Source organism: Rhineura floridana, chromosome 18, assembly GCF_030035675.1.
Source record: "Rhineura floridana isolate rRhiFlo1 chromosome 18, rRhiFlo1.hap2, whole genome shotgun sequence".
NCBI lineage: Eukaryota > Metazoa > Chordata > Lepidosauria > Squamata > Rhineuridae > Rhineura > Rhineura floridana.
Genome location: NC_084497.1, coordinates 21983545 through 22007388, shown reverse-complemented (window position 1 = coordinate 22007388; position 23844 = coordinate 21983545). Strand labels below are relative to the sequence as shown.

The following is a 23844-nucleotide window of genomic DNA, read 5'->3' as shown; positions in this document are numbered from 1 at the left end:
AAAGAAAATCTACGCCTTGGAGACGTCTGCAAGCCAACAGGGATCCATCCTTGGTTCACAACATACCCTTGCTTCAGCTCATGCCACGTATCTGTTTTAAGAAGCCCCACTGGATTCTCCAGACCTGTTCAACGGGCTGCCATTATGGTTCCTATATTTGGGGTCCCCAAGTGTCAACAGGGGCCCTTGTGAACCCTCTGCCAGTATTTTCATACACACACACACACACACACTGCAAAGATGACATTTAAAGTAGCATAAGTGAAGTCTGTGGGCAGTCTCCCATCTAGGGACTGATTAGACCCAGACCTGATTTAGTTGCACCAAGGTTGCTGCAGCACTTTCCCTCATATCACACCCAGGGACCAAATCACTCCCCAAAGTCCTGTTTTATGAATACCAAAAACTGCCAAGATAAAATGGGAATGGACCTGAATTCACCTACATGACAGCAGAAACATGCAAAGGAACCTGATACAGCAGGCATGGGGATCCTTTGGCCCTGCAGATGTTGCTGAACTATAAACCCCATCAACTCTGGCAAAACCATGGCCAAGGGTCAGGGAGGATGGGAGTTGTAGTTCAGCAACATCTGCAGGGCCAAAGGTTCCCTACATCTGTGATAGCATCCCAATGGAGGGACTATTTACATTAAAGTTATACTACCAGGAAACTACATCAAAACACAACACACACCAGGGATAACTGAGGCATTCAGAAATATATACACTTGGGGGGGGGAGTTCTCAGTATTTCCACAATGTAGAACTTTGGACCCCTGCACAGTCCACAATCGCTGATGTGCACCCTCCTGGTAAAAAACAACATTCTGAGCTAAAGGAAGCCAAATCAGTACTCCAAATAATCCAAGACAATGCTGTGTATGTGTTTGAGTAAACTGCACAACGTATTCTGCGGTCGTGGTTCAAAACTGTACCAAAACCATTTGGAGCACAAGGACATGTGAAATACAGGGGTGACAGAGGGAGGGTCATGGAGGCACAGAAGGCAAGAATGTAGAGTTGAAGCATCAGGGAGAAGAATCAGTCTCCAAGGCACTGCTCAACCCAAGTCCCAAGTCCTGACAAGCTGAAGGTTGGATAGTTTTTCATTGACTAGCACACTTTCTCTGCATGCTGCTTTTTTATTATTGCCTTGACAAGTTTTGAGGGCTACCAACCTGCATGGTTTTTTAGGCAGTTGGATCCCACACTTGCCCAAAAATATACACAGCTCTGTCCATAACCGGACAGGTCCATCCCATCACAAATGCAACTCCAGACAAGACAAGAGCAGGAGAGAGAAAATCAAAACAAATGTCAACTTTTCACTATACCCTCCTGACAGCTTTCAACACAGGAATCAACAAAATGCACATTGTGCTTGAATCAAAGGAGACCACTGGCGGCCCTTATCTACCTAACCCTGCTTGCTTTCATGAGTTTATTTAGTAACAAACAGGACCCTTTTTAACTCTTTATCAACACAGAAACAGTCTTGCTTCAGCATGTGGATGAGGAGCCACTGCAGGAATGCGGCAAAGGGCTCTTCTATTTACCATATTCATCACAGGTTTGCAGGCTGTGTCCTGAGGAACACCCACCCTTTCTTTAGAAAACGGCAGGGTCTTGCCCCCGAAAGAAACAACAGGGAATAAGGGGCAAGTTTCATCCACTTCCAACCTCCCCTGTAATGCATAGCTCTGTCTCTGTGTGTGGGTGTGCATGTGTAGGGCCCATTCTCAGCTCGTGCAGAGGACTACCCAAAAACCCCAAGGAATTGGTACACCCACTAGAGTGTTCCGCAGAATCCTCTGCAGTTCAGCACCAGAAAAACCTACAGAGGAAAAGTCCACGGAAGACTGAAAATGTGAAAGCCAACCCTGCCCTGACCGAGTGCATACTGATGCAGGTTTCATTCCCTGAGCTGCCCACCTGGGCAAAATCTCAGCTTTTTAAGCCCTGCCACAACGTCTCTCCCCCCCCCCTTTTTTTTTTTTTAAAGGCAGCCACGTTGCTTATAGCCAGCTTTTGCAGAGCTTTTACGGGGCTTTCGCAGGAGAGGAGGAGAGTCGTCACCTGCCTGCCAAAACAAGCAGGCTGGCTGTCAGAGCGAGTCCGGTCCCTCCTCCAAAGCAGCCAATGGCTACGGATCTGTGACCCCTCCTCCCTGAACCCTTCCCCAAGCACTGCCTCTGAGAGGGCCAAACATTGCCCTGCAGGCGCCACAGGCGAAGGCTGGCTCCCGTGACGGACACCACCGCCGCAACAAGCGGGTGCAACTGCAGCATGAGAAGGAGACGCGGCGCAATCGCCCCCGACTTCTCTCCCCGCTCCGGCACACGCATTTTGCAATCCTGAGCACCGCCTGCCACACATTTAAGAAGCACGGCTGTGGCGATGCATGCAGTCATTCAGGCAAGCAAGGGACTCCGCGCACACACACACGGGTTGTTTTTTTGCAGAAAGTACCCCGGGCGGCAGCAGCAGCAGGCAAAACAACAAAAACAAACCCAACCTTGCATCGCTCCCGAGGCAAGGCCACAGTGCTGTCAGCCTACCTGAAGGGGCCGAGAGGATCGTCCATGGCTCTGGCGGGCGCAGCTGCTTCCCCTGACCTTGCCCGCTCGGGCCCCCCCAAAAGGAAAAAAGCAAGGCAGGGCTGGAGGAGCGGAGCAGTCCGCCTGGCTTTCCCCTACTCCAGCGCCTCAAAATGGAGGCCCATGCAGCCGGAGACAGCCCTGAGCGAGCTTCCACTGAGCTTGTGCTGTGACCTAAGCCTCCACGCAGAACGCAGAAACTTCGCCCTCAGACTGACAGCACTGAGCATGTGCTGTGACCCCCCCTCCCCTCGTCCACATGACGCAAAGCCGTCTCGGCAATCCTGCCGTTTCCGTAAATAAAGCCCAGCCAACAGGCGCGCGGCAGCTGATTCCTGCCGCTGCAACAGCAGCTGCCAAGCTAGTGTGCCGGGAGGGGAGGCCTCCGCCAGGGAATCTTCCGAGAGGAGCTAGCGATGTTTGGGAAGGAGGGGTGGGAGAGGAACAGCAAGGAAGGAGAAAACCAGGGAGTTTCAGTTCAGCAATCACCCACCCACCCATTTGCTGTTTGCCTCCCTGTTGCTATAAATCAGAATAAATGTTTGCGGGGTGGGGGGAACAGGGAGAAAAAGCACAGATTGTTTGGAGGAGGGGGCTGGTCCAATTTCTCAAAAAAAAAAAAAAAGCCTGCCTAACAGAACCAAAAAAAAGGGGGGGAAGGTGATTTTCAAATGAGGCATAGATGTTCATAAACGTTCCCCCTGCAGCTGAAGTCACTTTTGCAATATGCATGAGCATGAATAATATTAGGCAGATCCCTTGGAAGAAACCAGCATTTAACTGTCTTGTACTTCTAGAAAGCCTTTTAAACAGTATTTAAAGCACACACACAGAGTGGGCCCTCAGGTGCGGTTCAACTAACGTAAACAAATCCCTATCCACATTAAATGGAATTCACATTCATTGTGAGGTAGGGCCAATTTTATTTGCCAATTTATTGAATTTATATACCACCTTTTCTCCAAGGAGGCAAACATGGTTCTCCCCCTCCCCATCCTCACAACAACCCTGTCAGGTGGGTTTGGCTGAGAGGCAGTGACTGGCCCAAGGTCACCCAGTGAACTTCACAGCCGAGTAAGGATTCGACCCTTGATCTCCCAGGTCCTACACCACACTGGCTCTGGTTTTAGCCATGCCAAGTAGGAGTAGGCCTATGTCCATTTTAAAACAGGGTTAACAATGTTAACAATACTGAAGCCAGAAAAGTGTGAGGAGAGGAGGAATTCATGTGAGAGCCACAGGAAGGACCTAGGTCAGGTCCCCGAACTGTGGCCTGCGGACCAGCAGCCCTCCATGAGCTTCATTCAGGTGGTCTGTGGATTTGTGGTTGAAGAAGGGAGACAAAGCATTCATCGTGTCAAATATTCATACTGATTTTTAGTTGTATTTTTATTCTTTTATTTCTTATTTAGCGTATTACAATTTGAATTCCATGGACTTCAATATATAAGAAACACAATACATAGGAATATAATATATAAATATATATATATAATGCAAGAAAGAAAAGAAGCAATAGAACAGAATGAAAATCACACAGCATCTAGTACAGGGCATTCCAATTGCTACGATAGGTAGAAAAATCCTTTTACGTGGTTCACCAAGACCCTTCGCAATTTTCAAGTGTTCCATACAGAGAAAAGGTTTGGGAATCACTTGTATAAGTGAACACATAGCCTGCTCCTAATCCATTCACCCATTCCGCCAGTTTTGTTACGAGAGATGCAAGGAGCATGTAGAGCCCTTTCCCATTTGGGAAGTTTCCTAATTACTTTCACACGCTCCATCCTGTGCCAAGGGGATGGGGGAGTGTACTAGACCTGAGATGCTGGGGGGGGGGCAGGGACTCCTATAGCACCACCACCATCACCACCACAAAAAGATTTCCAAGTTAATCTAGGGCTCCAAGAATTCTGCCAGCCTAGACAACTGCTCCCCCCCCCCGGGTTCTGAACCCTGGCCACAGCATTACACCAGACAGAATGTTGCATTCTCTACCATGGCTGGCCTGCAACCATGAAAGCTCTTTTTCAGAAAACGTGCCCTCTTCTCACGGGCCTCCAGAGTCTTTGTTTCTATTCAACACCTGCCTGTTACGCCATAAGAACTGTCACTGTGCTTCGCTAAGCCGGAAATTTGAAAGCTCCCCTGTCTCAAGTACAAAAGCTAGCAAATTTAAGTGCAGAGGAGATAATTTCTTACTTCCTACTGCTATTGCACCATGAAAATCCCACAACAACCAAAGATAGTTGGGGGGGGGGGGGAATGAGGGATTTTGCAAACCAGAAGAGTATTCCTTTTAGCTTTCCCTTTTAAAAAGAAAAAGTTACGGGTGTTGCTCCCTCATATGCCAAGGCAGGACTTTTTTAATTGATTTCATTTGTGAATTGCGTTCCATAAAACACCCTGAAGCGATTTAACAATAAACACATTATCTGTCCATCTATATAAAAAACAATTTCATGTATAAACATATACAGAAACAGACAAAGATACAAATCTTCTCTTAGAAAGCTTGTTGAGAAAAAAAAGTTTTCCATAAGCACTTGAAAAAACAATGGAGATGGTGCATGTAACTGCAGGGAGTTCCAATGAGAAATGCTGCCTGACTAATAATGGTTCTAGAGGAACATCATGAAATTTCTGTTCCTAGAGTGGATCAGAGTGTGGTTTTATTTTGAGAATCCTTTGTGTGCCACTTTGAGTGCCTTTCAGGGCTCTAAAGCCACATATAAGTATTCCAAATAAATAAACCAGTGGTTTTCAAACAAGACTTCTCTCCCAATGGTAGCAATGCTACAATGGTAGATGAGCTTCCCTGAAAGGTGCCGTGCCCAGCACAGCTGATCCTCCTCATGGGAGCTGTGGGTGTGGTGCTAGGGCAGTGTTCTTCAACCCTGGGTCTCCACACATTCCTGGACTACAATTCCCATCGTCACTGACCATTGGGCTAAGCGGGCTGGGGATGATGGGAGCTGTAGTCCAACATCTGGAGACCCAAGGTTGAAATACACTGTTCTAGGGCATGCAAGCTCCACTGCTGGCATGCCAATGCAGAGTAACATCCCCTAGATTTGAAAAGCACTACTGTGGGGGAGAGGGAAAAACCAAGTGCTGATCCTCTAAAAGCACTAGGAAAGTCAACAAGCATGCCTCGCAACACAAGTCAAGCCCAACAGCAGCTTGCAAGCCGCTTCTGATATGTGCACAGAACCCCACTCCAACACAACAGCCAATTACTTTGTATGCAAGGTACAATGGCTACACAGGGCAGAGAACAGTGGATTTATTTCTGTTAGTCACTTTCCCCATCCATTCTTTCAAAGGCCACCAGTTCAAGTTTATTGGTCACACAGAAGTCTGAAAGAATTAGGGAGGCAACAGTGGCAGACAGATGAAAATAATTTTGCTTCATTCAAAATTAGGGCCCCAGTCAAGCACGCCACCCATATCCCCCCGCACACATATCACAGCTGACCCCAAAAGTAATACTGGTTTGCTCCCTTCAACACAGGCAGCTCCTTTTGAAACTGCCTTTCCAAGCCCTCTGGGGAGTTTCCACACACAAGGCACCTGCCAGTGCCAAACTAAGAGCTTCTAAGGCAAGTTGGCCCACCTTGGGGCTGCACACACACTGCACATTTAAAACACATGACTTTCCCCCAAAGAATCCTGGGAACTGTGGTTTACTCATCACCGACTTATAATTCTCAGCACCCTGAACAAACCACAATGTGCTTTAAATGTATGGTATCTAAGGAGGGCCTGGGTGCCATCCAGGCCAGGATGGGAGTGAGGATGGCTGTGCCCAGATCCAGCCTAGGAGCACACGGTCCAGAGGTCAGTTGTGCTGGAAGCTGGGGAAGCGGGGGGGGGGAGGCCAGGCTTCTCCCATTTATGTTTATTTATTTATCTAATACGTTTGTTAGCTGTCTTTCAAAATACTCCACTTTCCCCAAGGTGGCACCCAGCATTCAGTAAAATCAGTTTAAAAACATACACAATATTAAAAGTGATAAATTCCATAGGGTTGTATCGAATGCTGGTCCTACTCAGAGTAGACCCATTGAAGTTAATGACCATGACTAACTTGGGTCTATTAATTCCAATGGGCCCACACTGAGCAAAACGTAGCTGGATAATAACCCACAGCAATTTAGTAGAAAATGATGAAACCATACCATTTCTTTTTTTAAATCAATTTTTTATAAATTTCTTTAAACGTAACAAACTCAAAAACAACAGAAATATTAGATTAAAAATAAACAAATTTCAATGTTACACTTTTGTATTTCCACACCTCCATACATTCCAGTGTTAAATTGGGCCTTCCATTTTTACTGTACTTTACATCAATTACATATTTATTTATTAAATTCTAATATTTTCCTATTGGCCTTCACTGGATCATTTTAGGGAACGTGTTTCAACTCTATTATTTTTTTTTATTTTTTTTTTCAATAATTTTTATTCAGATTTTCATAAAACATACAAGACAAAATCATAAAACATTCAAAGACAAAAAACAAAATCAAAAATAGTTAAACAAAAAGAAAAAAAGAAAAGAAGAAAAAAAAAAAAAATAAAGAGTAAAATATTGACTTCCCATTTGTCAAAGATCAAATCAGTTATAAGTCTATAATATATAGCAATCCTGTCTCTTAAGTCATATTATAAAATCACTTTCCTCCAGTAGTTATCTTACTTAATCATCAAATCTCATAAACATTACTTTATTCTTTCCACAAAAAGTCAAAGAGAGGTTTCAATTCTTTAAGAAATATATCTATCAATTTTTTTTTCCAGATAAGCATATCGATTAATCCATCTCATTACTAATTATGATAATCTTATTGTCATAACCATAGTCAAAATAAACATTTCAATTAATCCATCACATCAGAATCTGTTAGGTTCAGTAATTTCAGTAGCCATTGTTCTATTATCTCTATTAGTTCCATTTTCCATCTTCCATCTTCAGTAGTCTTGTTAAGTCCAGTAATTTCAATATCCAATCTTCCATTATCAGTATTCCATAATAATCTTGCTGTCAAAGCCATAGTCATATAATAAGAGTCTGATGGGAATTACCTCTATCCCAAATATTTTCTTGCCATCCATTCTGAATAAGTTGCTGAAATACTGCTGTAAAATCATATCTCTGTTCTTTTTTTCAAAATACACTGGGTCATCTCTTAAAAGTTTTTCCATTGTCACATGGCTGCAGTTAATTCCATAGATTTTCTCTATATTGGGCTCCATCACATCATTCCAGTCCAGAAGATAATCCATGCCATTGATAACTTTATCTCTAGAATCTTCATTAATTTCTTCAGAGATAACATTGAGTTCCAAACAATAGATTTTATTTCTAAAGTCCATAGACTCCAAATCTTGTTCCTGTTCCACGTTTGTTCCAATCTCCGGGATCTCCTCTCTCACAGGGACCCCTATTCCAGTCTCCAGGGTCTCCTCTCTCACAGGGACCCCTATTCCAATCTCCGGGGTCTCCTCTCTCACAGGGACCCCTTCCAGGGTCACCTCTCTCACAGGGACCCTTATATCTTTAATCTCCTGCTTCATTTTACTCAATTCAATTTTCGTTATCTCAATCTCATTCATTATTCTCTGAAACATAGTTATTTCCAGATTCTCAGCCACTTTCTTAATTGCCATTTTAAAAGAAAAATATAGGAAAACCACTTCTTATTTCAGCAACAATTGGGTTAATACTCCAAACTTGGTGACATCACAGTATAAACAGAGCAGACAGCCTTATCTCTCCAAAAGTTAAGTAAACAAAATGCAGTTCCCAGGATCGAAGCAATTAATGGCAATCGTCAAGAAACAGATTCGTCAAAATAAAATAGACCAAAAAGAGAGTAGTCTCAAAACAGTATAATATTTTTCAAAATAAAAATCTGGAATAGAAATCCCTCTTCTGTGTGTATCTTTAGAATGCAAATCCAGGACAGCTTTTTGCAACAAAAACAGAGATAAGCTATTAATTAGTGCGTAGCAGAGAGAAGTTACGGCTCCCCAGTGAGATGTCAAAAACCGATCAATCTGGCAAATCTCTTTTAAACAGCAACAATTTAAGTCAAGTAAAAGAAAAATATAGAAAGAAGGGTGCTTGCCTGTTAGTGCGTTCTCTCTTAGAAGATAAGATGAACGTTCGCTTTAACAGATAGAGCTTGCTGTTGAAAATCCGTCCCACCTTCGTCGGCTGGACCTCGTCCCATAAATTAATGAGATCTGGTCGTCCCAACAAAAATAGGCTTTGAGGTTAATCTCTTCGTTTCTCCCTACCCGGGAGAAGTTTAATCAGTCAAAAAAAAAAGAAAAAACTGACTGATATATCTGAATAAGCTTCTTTTGAGGCAGGAGCCCGTCTCAAAAGCAGGCACAGGCTAAGTCACCCTTCCCGGAAGTCGTTTCAACTCTATTATTGACTACCTGTCAACTATTCCATGTCCGGGAGCATGCTGTAGACATTACTGGGCCTCCATCCTGTTCTCTAAAGAATCTAATAAAATCAAACCAAACCACTGTGAAGTTGTCTGTCTTCCTTATGTCTTGTGCTATCTTTAATTTATCTGTTAGCTTTTCCAACAATGCTATATCCCATACCATACGATACCAGTATTCTATACTAAGACCTACCAGATCCTTCCAAAATTGAGCTATGGTGAGTCGTGCCGCCAAAAGCAAAAACCCTTTCTTATTTTGTAATTTTGAATCTTCATTCAGGAACAGGTTCAATAACATCAATTGTGGGGACAGGTTAATTTGCTGTCATACTATCTGTCCTATTTCATCTGCAACTGTTGCCCAGAGCGTCGTGCTTTTCAGCACCCCCACCGCATATGCATATAAGTTCCTATTTCCATACAACCCCTCCAACAGAGAGGCTGTATAGCTGAAATCTTTCTGGGTGTCATATACCACCTATGTACCAATTTTAGTGAAAGCTCTCTATGTTTAGTAGATATTTAAGTAAATAGTGGTTTATTCGAAAGTCACCCAATCTTCTCTATCTATTTGAATACCCATTTCTCTTTCCCACCACGTTTTTCAATCTAAGGTGTCTCCATTTGTCTTATCTGTTGATATCTTGTATATGTTAGATATCACCCCCTTAAGAGTACTCAAAATAGTTCATCACCAATTTTTCAAACCTAGAGGGTTTGTGTGTTATACTTTCTTTTACCATCAGATTGTTTAAGACATCTTTCAGCTGCCTCCATAACAACCAGAGGAATGGGGTCTCCTGTAACCGCAAACAATACAATTTCTTTCAGCCATCTATTGCAGCAAAGGGGCTAAAATAAACCCAGCCGCCAAGAGCAAAATAACTGCCTAGTGTATCCCTTCAGTTAAAAAGCAATCTGAAATAAAAACTTTTTTTAGGGACAGCCTAGAAACCAGCTGATTGCATTCCTCGAGGGAATAAATTCCATAAATGTGAAGCCACCACTGAAGAGGCCCTGCCTCTCCTTGCCTGCCAGCCTAACCTTCTGGCAGGAACAGGAGCAAGGAACTGTGTAGCTGATCTTAATGCCTGGCCAATCCAGAGTAGTCATGCTGCCTCCCAATCGAAGGGACTGACACTGCAACTCTTATTCCCTTCTATTTCTAAAGATAGAGTTGACTACACATTCCCTGCTGGCACACAAAGCTATGGCCCAGGTCCAGACTTGTTCTCCCCTCCCCTCAAAAAAAGGGGGGGAATGCCCCAACTTTAGAATGCTTTTCTCCAATTTGGGTTGGTCTGCCTGCACCCCCACCCGCCACCACCAAAATTCTAGCTTACTACTCTAACAACTAGACTACACTGCTGCAACATGAAATTCATGGAGCTGGCTTTGAAAAGTCACCAGGACATGACAGGCAGGTTGTTAACCATGACTCAGTGTAGCAGGCACATTTCAACTGCATACAAAGAGTTTCCCTGACTCCCCAAGCTTAGTTTTTTTTAATGCAATTCAAAATGTGGAGCTTTGGCCACTAACTGCTAAATGGTTTGGACCAGGGGATCCAAAGGGCCACCTTCTCCCATGAGGACCTACCCAGAAACTGGCATCTCCATTAAAGGCCCTTCTTTCCCACAACCAGAACACAGGTAGATGGCTAACACAGCATGGTAGATTGCTCTTAGCTGCTGTTATACTAATGTTTTTAATGAATAACTGTTTTTATGGGTCTTTGAGTGCCACATCTGGATTACTGCAAAATGCTGTATATGGGGTGCCCTTGAGACTGACCGGGAAGCTGCAACTAGTGCAAAATGTGGTGGCCTGACGGCTCACTGAGGCAGAATTCTGCCATCATATTACACTATTGTTGAAAGAATTGCTCTGGCTGCCAATTAGTGACCGTGCTAAGGTCCTGCATTGGTGTACAAAGCCCTATAAGCTTGGGACCAGGATATCTAAAACACACCTAACTAATCACTGCATCCGGGAAATACCATTCTATCAGAAGGTCCAGTTCCACATGATGTTGGAAAAAGGCCTTTAGTGTGGTGGCACGGAACCTTTGGAACTCCCTCCCACTACATACCAGACAAGCACCTTCTCTGTTGCCTTCTCAGCACCTGCTAAAGACATTCCTCTTTCAACAGAATCTTTATCCTAATTGGTATCTGTCTTGGATTTGAACTGATTTTATGTACAGTATATGCTATTGTTGTTTTAAACTGTTTTTATATTTATAATTTTTAAAAAAATTATTTATATATATGTAATTGATAAACTGTTTTTACATATGTAATTCTTTTTTATATATGTTATTATATTGTAAATTGCTTCAGGGTGCCTCATGGGAAGTGATTCATAAATTAAAATAATAATATCTGTACAAATTTTTGGGGGGGACACACATATACTCTCAAGGGTCAACTCTATTCCTCCTCCAAAGAGAAATGTGCATTATTGCTGTATGAGAATGATCAATTTGCCGTCATCTGTTACACGGGTTTTTGTCTCAGAAATGGAACAACCACAACCAAGTCTCCCAAAAGACACAAATCACTTTGAGGATGAGCAGTATGGTTCCTTCACCTTTGCAGGTTGTTTTTTTTAAAAAAGAAGAGGACATAAATAAAACCATTTCCCTTTTTATGTTGCAAGCTATCTCAAGAGAGGAGAGTGCTCTTCAATTGCACCTCTACTACGGTGGGGAGGGGCTTGTGTGTGTGTGTGTGCGTGCAAGCACACATACTTTTCTTTTAGCAACCAATCTAGTGCATTATTATAGCATAGGCTTCCTGTCTGCACCCTGGCAGGAATTTTAGTGCACCATAAAGTAGAAACAAGAGTCTGGCTGCTTGTAACCTTGCCGGTTTTCTGTGAACAGGGGTGGGGGGCAGGACACCTGGATTCTCAACATACTGAGTTGAGTCTCGTGGGGTCCGTGCAAAGCACCAAAGAAAACCACATATTCAGCCTTAAGTGGCACCAACCAAGCATCGCCACACATTCACATGATTGGAATGCAGCTAAGACACAGGACAAGATGTACATGAGACTCCACAGCTAAAGGGGGCCAAACTCTCAGTTAGAAATATTTAAATATATCCCAGCAAATATATAAGCAAATACTACTTACTTGACAAGGCACAGGACCTCAGCAAATCTGCCACCTTCAAACATGGTTGCTCCTCTTTTAAAAAAAGGAAATGCACTCATACCCGAAACAGAAGTCTAAAATATACTCTTGGGTAGCATTTAGCAGAGGCCCAGTTGAGAAGGTCAAGAAACTGGACTGGCATTCAGGCAGCTTACTGCGGTTTTGGATCCATAGCTGGATCAATTAATGGAATTTGGGGAGGGTTTTTTTGAGGGGCGGGGAATCACAGAGGAACTGCCTGATCAATAATGGAACTTGAGCGCGGGTGCAAGATCTGCATGACTATTGGCCAATAACAGAGCACATGGCTTCTATGTCAAAGGCTCCAGCTCCAATCTCAAGTTTGAAGGATTGGAGTCAACAGGCCTGTAAACAACAGCCAGTCAGTATTGGGCAGGCTCCTTATAACCCACAGCCAACAGCATTTGCGGTATTAGCTAGAAGCCCCTGATGAGCAAATGTATCTTTATAATAGGAAAAGCCAACCCAGAGCTTGTAGACAACACGGGCTACCATCTTCAATAAATCACAACATTTAAAAGATGCAGAATTCTACTTTTACAAAGGTAAAAAGCAGGCTGCCCACTGCACCTCTGGGAGGGTAGCAACGAATGAACCAGGAGAGCACTACCTCTCCTTTACCCTCCACCTCATTAGAAGACCTCAGTAAAAGAACTTGCATATTCCTACCGTAAACCACATGCGAAACATTCTTAGAACAGAGAGATGGCAAGCAACTCACCTTGTCTCTGGATTGTAGCCCAAGATGTAGAAAAAGGAATCCACCCGAGCTTTAAACTCTCTAGCAGCAAAAATGTCAGAGAAATGGGAGATGTTACACTTTCCCCTGCAAGGAAGAGAAGGGGGGGGGAGGGTATTAGGCTGGGTTCTCTAGATGGATAATGGCTTATATAATACCAACACTCATGCCCATATTGATAAACGCAATTGGCCTACTTATTTCTCCCACTGATGCAGTTACCAACTGGCCACTGAATGAACTTCATGGTTAAAGGCAAAGCAAGACCATCTGGTCTTGCAATACTAAGCAACTTATTAAACAAGCTGCGTATAGTTCCATATGACCACAAAGCAATTATGGGCAAATCAGGACTGAACACACTTTTCCTCTTAAAACACGTTATCTTAGTGACTATGATACAGGGAAGGTTACTGAGGCCACCTGCCTTGGTTCTCAGATGTGTTGAAGACAAAAGAATCTCACTATATATTTTGCGAGGTTTATAGTCCTCATGGCAACATTTTCAGCATTTTCAGTGGCGGCCCCCACTCTCTGGAACTCCCTCCCATTCGATCTTCGCCATGCCCCTTCCCTGGATATATTTCGCCGGGCATTAAATACTTGGCTTTTTGGACAGGCCTTCAGGAATTCCGGGGAGGGCTAACTTTTTTGGGATATTTTATTATCTATTGATCGCCCTAACTGATTTCATGCTGCTGTGATTAATGATCGTTCTGATTTTATTGTATTTTATCTGTATTGTATTGTAATTTACTGAATTTTAGTTTGTACGTCGCCTAGAGTGGCTTCGGCCAGATAGGTGACACAAAAATTAAATGTATTATTATTACTATTAAATATATCCTGCAACAGGAGTGGGGAACATGCGGCCCTCCTCCAGATGTGGTTGGACTCCAACTCCCATCAGCCCCAGTTAGCCCAGCAACAACTGACAGGCCACAGGTTCCCGACCTCTGTCTTTCAGAAACAGTTCTCAAACTTGGGCCACTGTGAGCCTTCCAAATTCAAGAGGAGCTTTTCAAGCCTCCTCCACTGGGGAGATCAGCACCTACCGCTCTGAAATGTCCAAGGATGAAGGAAAGCATTAAGCAGAAAGCAAGGGCAGAACTCGAGTCTGCACATCAGATGAGGAGATCCAAGGGAGGCCAAACAAACCACCCTACAAATAAAGAGGCCAAATGCATCCAGAGCCACAGAACCATCCAAGAGCCACTGCTGCCCTATACAGAAACATTAGCCATTCTACCGAGATCAGACACACTTGCGCTTATATTGTCAAAGTATCAGTAAGTTTACTTCCAGCTATTTAAGTGTACTTCCAGCAACTTCACACTGACATGGACAACTGTGCCCACTACAGAAAGCGTTAAACTAACTCTGTGCCTTTGAACCTTGCCCAGAGGCTCAGTAAATGGACAACGACTCATCCCATCTTCTCCGGCTTTGGAACAAAGAGGATCCTGGCCTTTGATAGAACCGCTCTGGCTAATGGTTTCTGGCCAGGAGAATAAAAGCTGTCATACTACGCCGGAAACATTTGCAGTGAGGTCTTCTCCCTCTTGCAATGGACCCTCAAAGTCCTCAGTCTAACTGGGGCACGTTTGGGTATCAAAGAGTGGCCAGTGGCCCTCAGCATTGCTGTTAGTGGATGCAGGGGGTGGGGGAGAGCTAATTTACACCATATGGCTTGGCTTGCTTCCAGGAGTCATCTCAAGCTATCAGCTCTGCAGGCAACTTTATGCTATTGCTCAGCTGGCCTGTTATTTATGCTTGGGAAGCAGTGTGGGTGGGGATCGGGTAGAAGGGAGAGGACTACGCCCACACTCCCCTACACGGTGTCTCTGCACTCTCCCCCACCCCCCATCAAACCCCAGTTCAGCTTCAGCTGTTGGCTTCACTCCCCTTTTCAAGTGCTCTCACACCCACACCCTCACCAAAGCGCATTAACCACATTTGCTTCCATTAACCCCTTGCTATCCTGGCCTCTCATTCCTCTTGCCCCATCGACATGCAGACAAGAAGCTCCTCTCGGCGGGAGAGATAGCTGGCTAGAGAGTAGGGAGATGGCTAGGCAGGTGGGCAATGGCACAGCGGAACCTGAGCCACATTCTACCACCCCATAGGCTGGGCATAAACCAGCTGCCTCCACGGTTTCCTTCCATCAGCAACAGGCCCCAAAGCCTGAGAAAGAGAGCAGCGAGGCAACTGTTGTCGTTTTAAGGTACGAAGCAAGCCTGCAAATTAACACCTTCACCTGGAAATTAACGCCAGGCCCCCTTGGTGTCCGTTAGACAGCTGGATTTGAAGAAAGGTTTTGCAAGACAGCCCTCTCTACAGCCTGTGGACTGTTATACAACGATGGGATGTTTTGTGATATTTTGTGGTGTTATTTATTATTTATTGACACTGTTGTAGTTGTTTAATTATTTTTATGTTCTGAATTGTTTTTATTATAATTGTTGTGTTCTTGTTATGGAAGCTGCTTTGAGGTCACCTGGTGATGAAAAGAGGCATACAAATATAATTAATAAATAAATAAGTAAGAAGGCGAATAATGTGGACACTTAACCAAACACCAGAGGTAGGGACCCTTTTTGGCCCAGCAGACCAGATCTGTCCATGGAGGCTCAGGTTTCAGCAGTGAGCCGGGCAGCTTGGTATCAATTACATCTGATAAGGAGGCTGCAACCCTACCTTCCTGTCCATCTGCTCCCACGGGTGATACATGCCCTGGTCTCCTCCCGCTTAGACTACTGTAATGCGCTCTACGTGGGGCTACCCTTGAAAACGGTCCGGAAATTACAGCTGATACAGAATGCGGCGGCACAATTGATTAAGGACAGCCATCGCCGTGATCATATCACTCCGGTGTTAGTAGATCTACACTGGCTACCAGTTGTTTACCGGGCCCAATTCAAGGTGTTGGTGTTGACCTATAAAGCCCTATACGGTTTTGGCCCAGTTTATCTAAAGGAGCGCCTCCAGCATCACCAATTATGCCGCCTGACGAGATCAGCCACACAAGACCTTCTCTCAGTCCCACCAGTTAAAATAGCGAGGCTGGTGCGGACTAGAGAGAGAGCATTCTCGACTGTGGCCCCCACCCTGTGGAATTCCCTTCCTTTCGACCTTCGCCATGCCCCCTCCCTGATAGGTTTCCGCCGAGCCTTGAAGACCTGGCTGTTCAGGCAGGCCTATGGGATCCCTGGGGTGGGTTAGTTTTTAATACTGTTATTAATCAGAATGGTAGCGTTTAGTCTAATTTACTGATTGTGGCCCTCATTGTTTTATATTGTATTTTATTGTATTGATGTATGTCGCCTAGAGTGGCTGTTAATTCAGCCAGATAGGCGACTCATAAATAAAATTTTATATTATTATTATTATTATCTTTATCTCCCTTCACACCTGTGGGCCAATTTTGACACGTGGGCAGGACCATTCACCTGTCAGTCATCTGACATCATAATGACAATCCTGCTTTCTGCATGGTTTCGCTGCCCGGCCCTACTTCTCCTAAGGCAGTGGTTCTTGAGCTTTCTTGGGTCACAGAGCCCTTCAAGGATCTGATGAAAGCTATGGACTCCCCATAAATAAACACACACACACACACAATTTCATTGCATTGGATTTTTATTTTTTGCGCCTGGTTCATGGTCCCCCTGAAACCCGTCCATAGACCACAGCTTAAAAAACCCTGTCCTAAGAGAACTAGCATGCTCAGCTGAAAGAAGCAGAATTGAAAACCACCCCCTGCCAATCAGATAACATCCCCTGATGGATAGGCAGGTGTGGTTGGGGGAGGGGAATGCCCTTGTGGGCCTAACTGGAACCCCTGTTGGGCCAAGGTTGGCCCGTGGACCAGAAGTCCCCCACCCCGCCATACAGGTTTATGGGGGAGGGGGAAATAAGTCAGCCTGCAGGGCAATCTGAGCAGGGACATACCTCTTGATGAAACACCATGTGTACAGACTGCGCATTATTATCGTTGCTGTTGCGATGATGATGAAAGACTGCAGTCTAACCTACCCACACCACATACTTAGGGTGAAGGAGCGCAGCAACAGCACCACCCAAGCACTGCAGCTGCGTGACACTGATTCATTTCAAAGGGGCTTCCTCAGGACGCACCAAGCAAACCTCTCTGAGGAGGGCATTCCAAGTCAGAGCATCACAATCTAAAAGCCTTTTTCCTGGTAAGAACCTGGCTAAATTCAGGGGAGGGGGGGGCTTAGGTGATGACTGCAGAATGTCACCTTTTCGTTGCAAAGACATTAAAAAGAGTCAGTCTTTCCTTCCACTATTTTTATCCTTGTGATATCTTCCCCCATACCTTCACAAGAATAAGAGCCAACAGCAACACAAAATCTCTCTCTCTCTCTCTCTCTCTCTCTCACACACACACACACAGGGGGGGGGGATCTGAGCTTGGCAATTAAATTTTCAAGCCCAGCACCATCTATCCAGCCAAGCTCACATTAGCTTGTGCATTCCTCTCAACACGTTAATGTCGGACTGGAAAGCTAGCTTCCTTGAGACATTTTAAAAAAGAATTCTGGAAAGGATTACAGCAAGCTGGCAGAATCTGCCAGGTTTATCTTTGAAAACAACAGGGCTGTAATAAGTCAAATCAAAAGGTCGGCTTCCCTCCCCTATAGCAGAGGTTACAGCTGACTTGACTTGAAGGAAGCAGCTTCAGCAACGTGGCTTTGAACAAGGAAAATGTCTCCAGATGGCTTTATTAAAACGCCATCTGAGCGCTATCGGCAGGGAGATCCTTCAGTGCACGTTTTGACAATATCCATGTGCTCGTCCTGAAAATGCCTGAAAACGAGATGCGTGATGCAGCCGGCTTTTTTGTTTGAATTCAACGCAAGCAAGCCCTTCATCCTCAAAGACAAACTGTTAGGCCTTCACGCTTGATTTGTTTATAGTCTGCACTTTCATAGAAAATATCAAGGCAGAGTACATCATATAAAAATAAAGTCAGGAAAAACAACTGCAAAAGTTAAAAGATCAATCAACTCTTTAAGCAGACAAAGGGCAGAGCGGAGAAGAGCAGCAGGGAGAGCTTGATCAACTCTCCCTGGCTGATGGTGAAGGAGAGAGCATGGAACTATGAGTGGCTGGCAGGCTCTTGTTGGAAAATCTAAGATACTCCCCCCCCCTCTCCACTTCCATCGCTCTCTCTTTTTACATATATTACTACATATGTACTAGGCAACATTATTATTATTATTATTGCTGCAGGTGCATATATTAGTCTTTTTTTTAGAAGAATTGAACCACAGTGTCTTACAAAATAATATGACCATTAAAACAAAATACATATATAAAAAAGAATAAAATGAAAACCTTAAAAAAACACATCGATGACATAAAAGGCAGGTCTAGCACAACCCACCCCACTAAAAGATAACCAAGAAAGAGACCAGAAGCACACCCAAAACCCTCCAAATTAAGGGCTAAAAGTGTGGGTGAAAAGAAATGTTTTTGCCTGGCTTCTAAAAATAGAGAAGGATGGCAGCCGGTGTGCCTGACCGAAGAGGAACAACCTGCTCTGTGAACCCTCTGCTCCAGCTTCTTTCCAAGCTCAGTCTACGGGACCCAATAAATACAGATGCGGCCCACACAGCCATCATTCCTGCAGGGTGGCGGGGTGAGATATAATCAAATCACAAATAAGAGGAGTGCAGATTAAACAAGTGCAGTTTGGGCACTGGCCGTGGTGATATAATAGTTTCCCTGAGTGATCTTCCATGACCACATCAGGTGCTGATGTTCCCACATCAGAAGCCGGTTCAGAGGTGGGATGAAAATGGCCAGGGTTGTGACGCTTATTCCGACACAAGCAGCAGGCAAAGCTCTGTGAGACTGACTTAACCCCGCCCCCGTGCTCATGTCAGTCACACAACTCTCTACTCCCAAAGTGACTTGGGGATGCAAATGGAGAAGGCTGAAGAGGAGCCCATCCTGTGGACCTATCCCAAGACACTGATTTATTTCATTTCCCACGTTTTTCAGCACTATGCAATCAAAGCAGCACATAATAATAATAATTAAAAAATCAATATTTAAACACAACAAAACCAATCAACCTTTTATTTAGTCATTTTATTTATTATTTGATTTATATCCCGTCCTTCCTCCCAGCAGGAGCCCAGGGCGGCATAAAACGTAAAACATTAAAAAAACCAAATCAGCAAACAAGAACAGCAGGAGGGAGGAAAAGGGGACAAAAATAAGAAAGGGGGCTAATGCCCACAAGCAGAATGGAACAGAATGGCCTCCACTTACTTATGGAAGGAACTAAAGGGTGAGGGAAGTGGCCAGCCCATTGAAGGGCATTCCACAGACCTTCGGGGCTGCTACCAAAAAGGCCCTGCCAGTCAAGCTTCCAAATAGAGCTGCAATTTAAAACAAGGTCTCACTGGCTGATCATACACTCCACAGAAGCTCCTAAGGGAGATGTTCCTCAAGATACAACGGGACCCACAGACTGTTTGCTTCTTGTAATATTTTTGTTCCACCTTTCAATCCAAAGGCCTTTGAGCTGGCTAACAATGACCACGTTTGCACACTTTAATTTGTTGTAAACCATTTCTAATATGGTATTTTTAAATTGTTGTAACCCGTGCTGTGACCTTACGTTGAGAGACGGCTACTAAATCCAAACAAATAAAATAAAATAAAACAAAACAAACTTGGGTCCCATTGAAATGACTTAAATCCCACTGATTTCAATAGGAACTAAGTCATGACTAACTTGCCCCACTGGTTTCAATAGGGACTGATTTCAATGAACCAAAAATTTTGAGTTGCTGTCTGAACTACAATATATTACTACATTATTGCATATGGCAAAAAGGGGGGGAAGATTTCATCAGGAGACTGTAATGATATCCACAATGGATTTTTTAAAAAATAAAATGGAGAGAGAGAACAGGACCATTTAGTAAACATTCTTGGCCTCTGCAGAGCTTGTTAAAAAGTCTTCTCATAAATGGACTCTCGACAGCTTACCTGAGAGCTAAACAACTTTTGCCCAGTCTCTAATCTACCATTCTTGGGCAAGGTGATTGAGAGGGTGGTGGCTGCTCAGTTACAGACACACTTGGAGGAAATGGATTACTTAGATCCATTCCAATCAGGTTTCAGGACTGGTCATGGAACGGAAACAGCCTTGGTCGCTCTGGTAGATGATATGAGGAGGGCATTGGATAGGGGTGAATACACCTTCCTTGTCCTCCTGGATCTCTCAGCGGCTTTCGATACCGTTGACCACGGTATCCTTTTAAACCGCCTAGAGGGATTAGGAATTGGAGGCGCTGTTATGCAGTGGTTCCATTCCTATCTCTCGGATAGGCAGCAACGGGTGGCATTGGGAGATGAGGTTTCACACCCTTGGCCTCTTCATTGTGGAGTGCCACAGGGCTCTATCCTCTCTCCCATGCTATTCAACATCTATATGAAACCGCTGGGGGCCATCATCAGGAGTTTTGGGCTGCAGTGCCATCAGTATGCAGATGACACCCAGCTCTATCTCTCATTTAAGTCCCTACCGGAGTTGGCTCTGAACACCATGTCCAAGTGCTTGGAATCCGTAAGTGGATGGATGGGAGAGAATAGGATGAAGCTGAACCCTGATAAGACTGAGGTGTTGCTCGTGGGAGACAAAAAAAGGTTAGGAATTACTGACCTGGTGCTTAATGGGGTGAGTTTACCCCTGAGGGACCAGGTCCGCAGTCTTGGGGTCATTCTTGACTCCCAGCTGTCCATGGAGGCTCAGATTACAGCAGTGAGCCGGGCAGCTGGGTATCAATTACATCTGATACAGAGACTGCGACCCTACCTTCCTGTTCATCTGCTCCCATGAGTGATACATGCCCTGGTCTCCTCTCGCTTAGACTACTGCAATGCGCTCTACGTGGGGTTACCCTTGAAAACGGTCTGGAAACTACAACTGGTACAGAATGCGGCAGCACGTTTGATTAAACATAGCCGCCGCTGGGATCACATCACCCCAGTGTTATTAGATCTTCACTGGCTACTGGTTGTTTACCGGGCCCAATTCAAGGTGTTGGTGTTAACCTTTAAAACCCTTTACGGTTTTGGCCCAGTATATCTGAAGGACCGCCTCCAGAGTCACCGAGTGTGCCGCCTGACGAGATCAGCCTCGCAAGACCTTCTCTCGGTCCCACCGGTGAAAACAGCTAGACTGGTGCGGACCAGAGAGAGGGCTTTTTCAATTGTGGCCCCCACCCTCTGGAGCTCTCTCCCGCTTGATCTCTGACATGCTCCCTCCTTGTCAAGCTTTCGCCATGGCCTAAAGACCTGGCTCTTCAGGCAGGCATACAAGATTGGGATAGATTAATTCTACATTATATGAACTGAAGGATGGTTTTAGCTTAATTTGATTGTTTCTAGTGTATATATGTATTGTTTTTATTTTGTTGTATGTCGCCTAGAGTGTCCCTAACCCGGACAGATAGGCGACTGAAAAATAAAATTTTATTATTATTATTATTATTATTATTACCTCAGGGCAGCAGCATGATAGGTGTCGACATAGTCCGAAATGAAAAGCTCTCTGTTTTTGATCACTGGGTCTGTAATAACCAGCTCACGCCCAGAATCTGCCAAAAGAAAAACCACAAGTTCAACTGCGATATCTCAAAAAGCATCTACATCAGCCACTCCCACCACCCCTGAGATAAAGGGAACTGAAGCAGAAACTTAGAGATGCTCACAGCTACTGAGATGTAAAGGACACATTTTGGGAAGGGGCCATAGTTCAGCGGTCAAGCATAACATTTGCAGTTTTTTGGCATCTCCAGCTAGAATAGTCCAAGGCTCTGGTCTGAAGGCACGTGAGGCCAGCACCCTGCTGAAGCTAAGCAGGGTCAAGTAAGGTCAGTGCCTGCATGGGAGACTGCCTGGGAACCATATGTAAGCCGCCTTGGGTGTCTATCATGAAAAAGGCGGGGTATAAATGTAATAAATAAATAAATAAAATAAGGATCAGATAACACCGGTTATGGGCAAGGCCTCTCTCTACCCAAGACCCTGGAGAGCTGCTGCCAGACAAAGAAAGAAATATTGGGCTGGATTGGCGAATAGTTTGACCTGGTATATGGCAGCTTCTTACATTCGTATGCTAGTATTAAATGGTACAGGTCAATCATCCTTAAAGATACAGTTCCCCATGCACCCTCATGACCATTAAAATCTTGGCATGCTTCGATCAGGTCTATGTACATTTCAAGGAAGAAAATGGTTCCCCACCTTCCCTAACTCATGATCAAGGGGGCCAGGGCTCAGAGGCTTCATAGAAGCCAGGGTGCTACTGCAGCAACAGGTGCCACATTGGCAACCCCTTTTGCTTTTGTGAAAGTACAACTTTCTAGCCCGAGCATGGTGGGAAAGAAAAAGAACATAAGAGCATAAGAACGGCCTGCTGGATCAGGCCAGTGGCGCAACTAGTCCGGCATCCTGTTTTCACAGTGGCCAACCAGTTGCCCCTCTGGGAAGCCCACAAGCAGGACCCGAGTGCAAACAGCACTCTCTCCCTCTGACAGTTTCCACCAACTGGTATTTGGAAGCACGCTGCCTTAACCTATGGAGTCAGAGCACAGCTGTCATGGCTGGTAACCACTGGTAGCCTTTGCCTCCATTAGTAGCCTTTCCCTCCAATAAGGCAGCAAGCTTTACTTTTCCTTCCCTCCGGATATGAGAGATGCCATTCTCCCTTTAAATAAATGTCTAACAGCAGTTAAGATCTGGATGACGCAGAACAAACTGAAACTGAACCCAGATAAAACAGAGGTACTGGTGATTGGGGACCGAACCAAATTGGAAATAGGGAATGTACCGTTATTAGATGGAACTTTACTCCCTTTAAAGACCCAGGTCCGTAGTCTGGGTGTCCTCCTGGATTCGGCTTTGACTTTGGAGGCCCATGTCTTAGCAACGTCCAGAAGCGCCTTGGCCCGTCTAAAACTTGTCCGCCAATTGCACCCTTTTCTGGAGCTTTCTGACCTAACCACGGTTACCCATGCCTTGGTTACGTCTAAGCTGGACTATTGTAATTTGCTTTACACAGGACTTCCTTTCAAAACACTCCGTCAATTAAAATTAGTCCAAAGAGCAGCCGCCAGGATGCTAACAGGAGAGGGTTGGCGAGTCCACACCACTCCGCTTCTAAAACAGCTACACTGGCTCCCAATCCCTTATCGAGTCCAGTTTAAGATTTTGATGTTAACGTTTAGAGCGTTATCTGGTTTAGGCCCTATCTATCTATCTAATTGTATTTCGTTTTATGAGCCTACTCGTCCTCTAAGATCTTCATTAGACCCCGGCCTTAATATTCCTCCTTTCTCACAAATTCATCGGATTGGCATTAGGAACAAATCTTTTTCAGTGGTAGCTCCAACCCTTTGGAATTCTCTTCCGCAGGAAATTCGTTTTTCCCCTTCTCTGACTAGTTTTCGCCGCCAAGTTAAGACCTTTTTATTTCGGTTAGCGTTTAATTTATAATGTGAGAGATAATTGATTTTATATATTGTACATTGTATAAGGTGCTTATATCATGTTATTGTTTTTGCCGCTTAGAATTCTTTGGAACTGAAGCGGGATATAAACTTCTTAAATAAATAAATAAATAAATCTTCCAAAATGCCAGAAATGGGAAGCAGGTTCGAGAGAGGGTTTCCACAGCCAATAAGGGCCTACGTCCACCTGTCTCTTTCCATGGCGTCTCCTCATGCCTTGGGCACAGTGATTCCCTTAGACTGCTAAAGTTAAGCAGGTTTGAGCCTGGAGACGGACTGGGAGCCCTCACATAAAGGTGGTC

General features: G+C 44.5%; 1 protein-coding gene across 13 annotated transcripts in view; it reads right to left on the bottom strand.

Moving 5' to 3' along the window:
• Positions 1–23844, bottom strand: part of RERE (arginine-glutamic acid dipeptide repeats) — a 410266-nt gene that overhangs the window by 155249 nt on the left and 231173 nt on the right. For 12 of the 13 annotated variants that reach the window (XM_061601794.1, XM_061601797.1, XM_061601792.1 and 9 more), the window contains 2 exons: positions 21532–21628; positions 12972–13076 (listed from right to left, as the gene is read on the bottom strand). In XM_061601794.1, coding sequence (XP_061457778.1) covers positions 12972–13076; positions 21532–21628 — 202 coding nt within the window. Of the gene's footprint in view, positions 1–2560; positions 2817–12971; positions 13077–21531; positions 21629–23844 lie in introns of those variants that run through there. The other variant, XM_061601805.1, reaches the window with a different exon arrangement.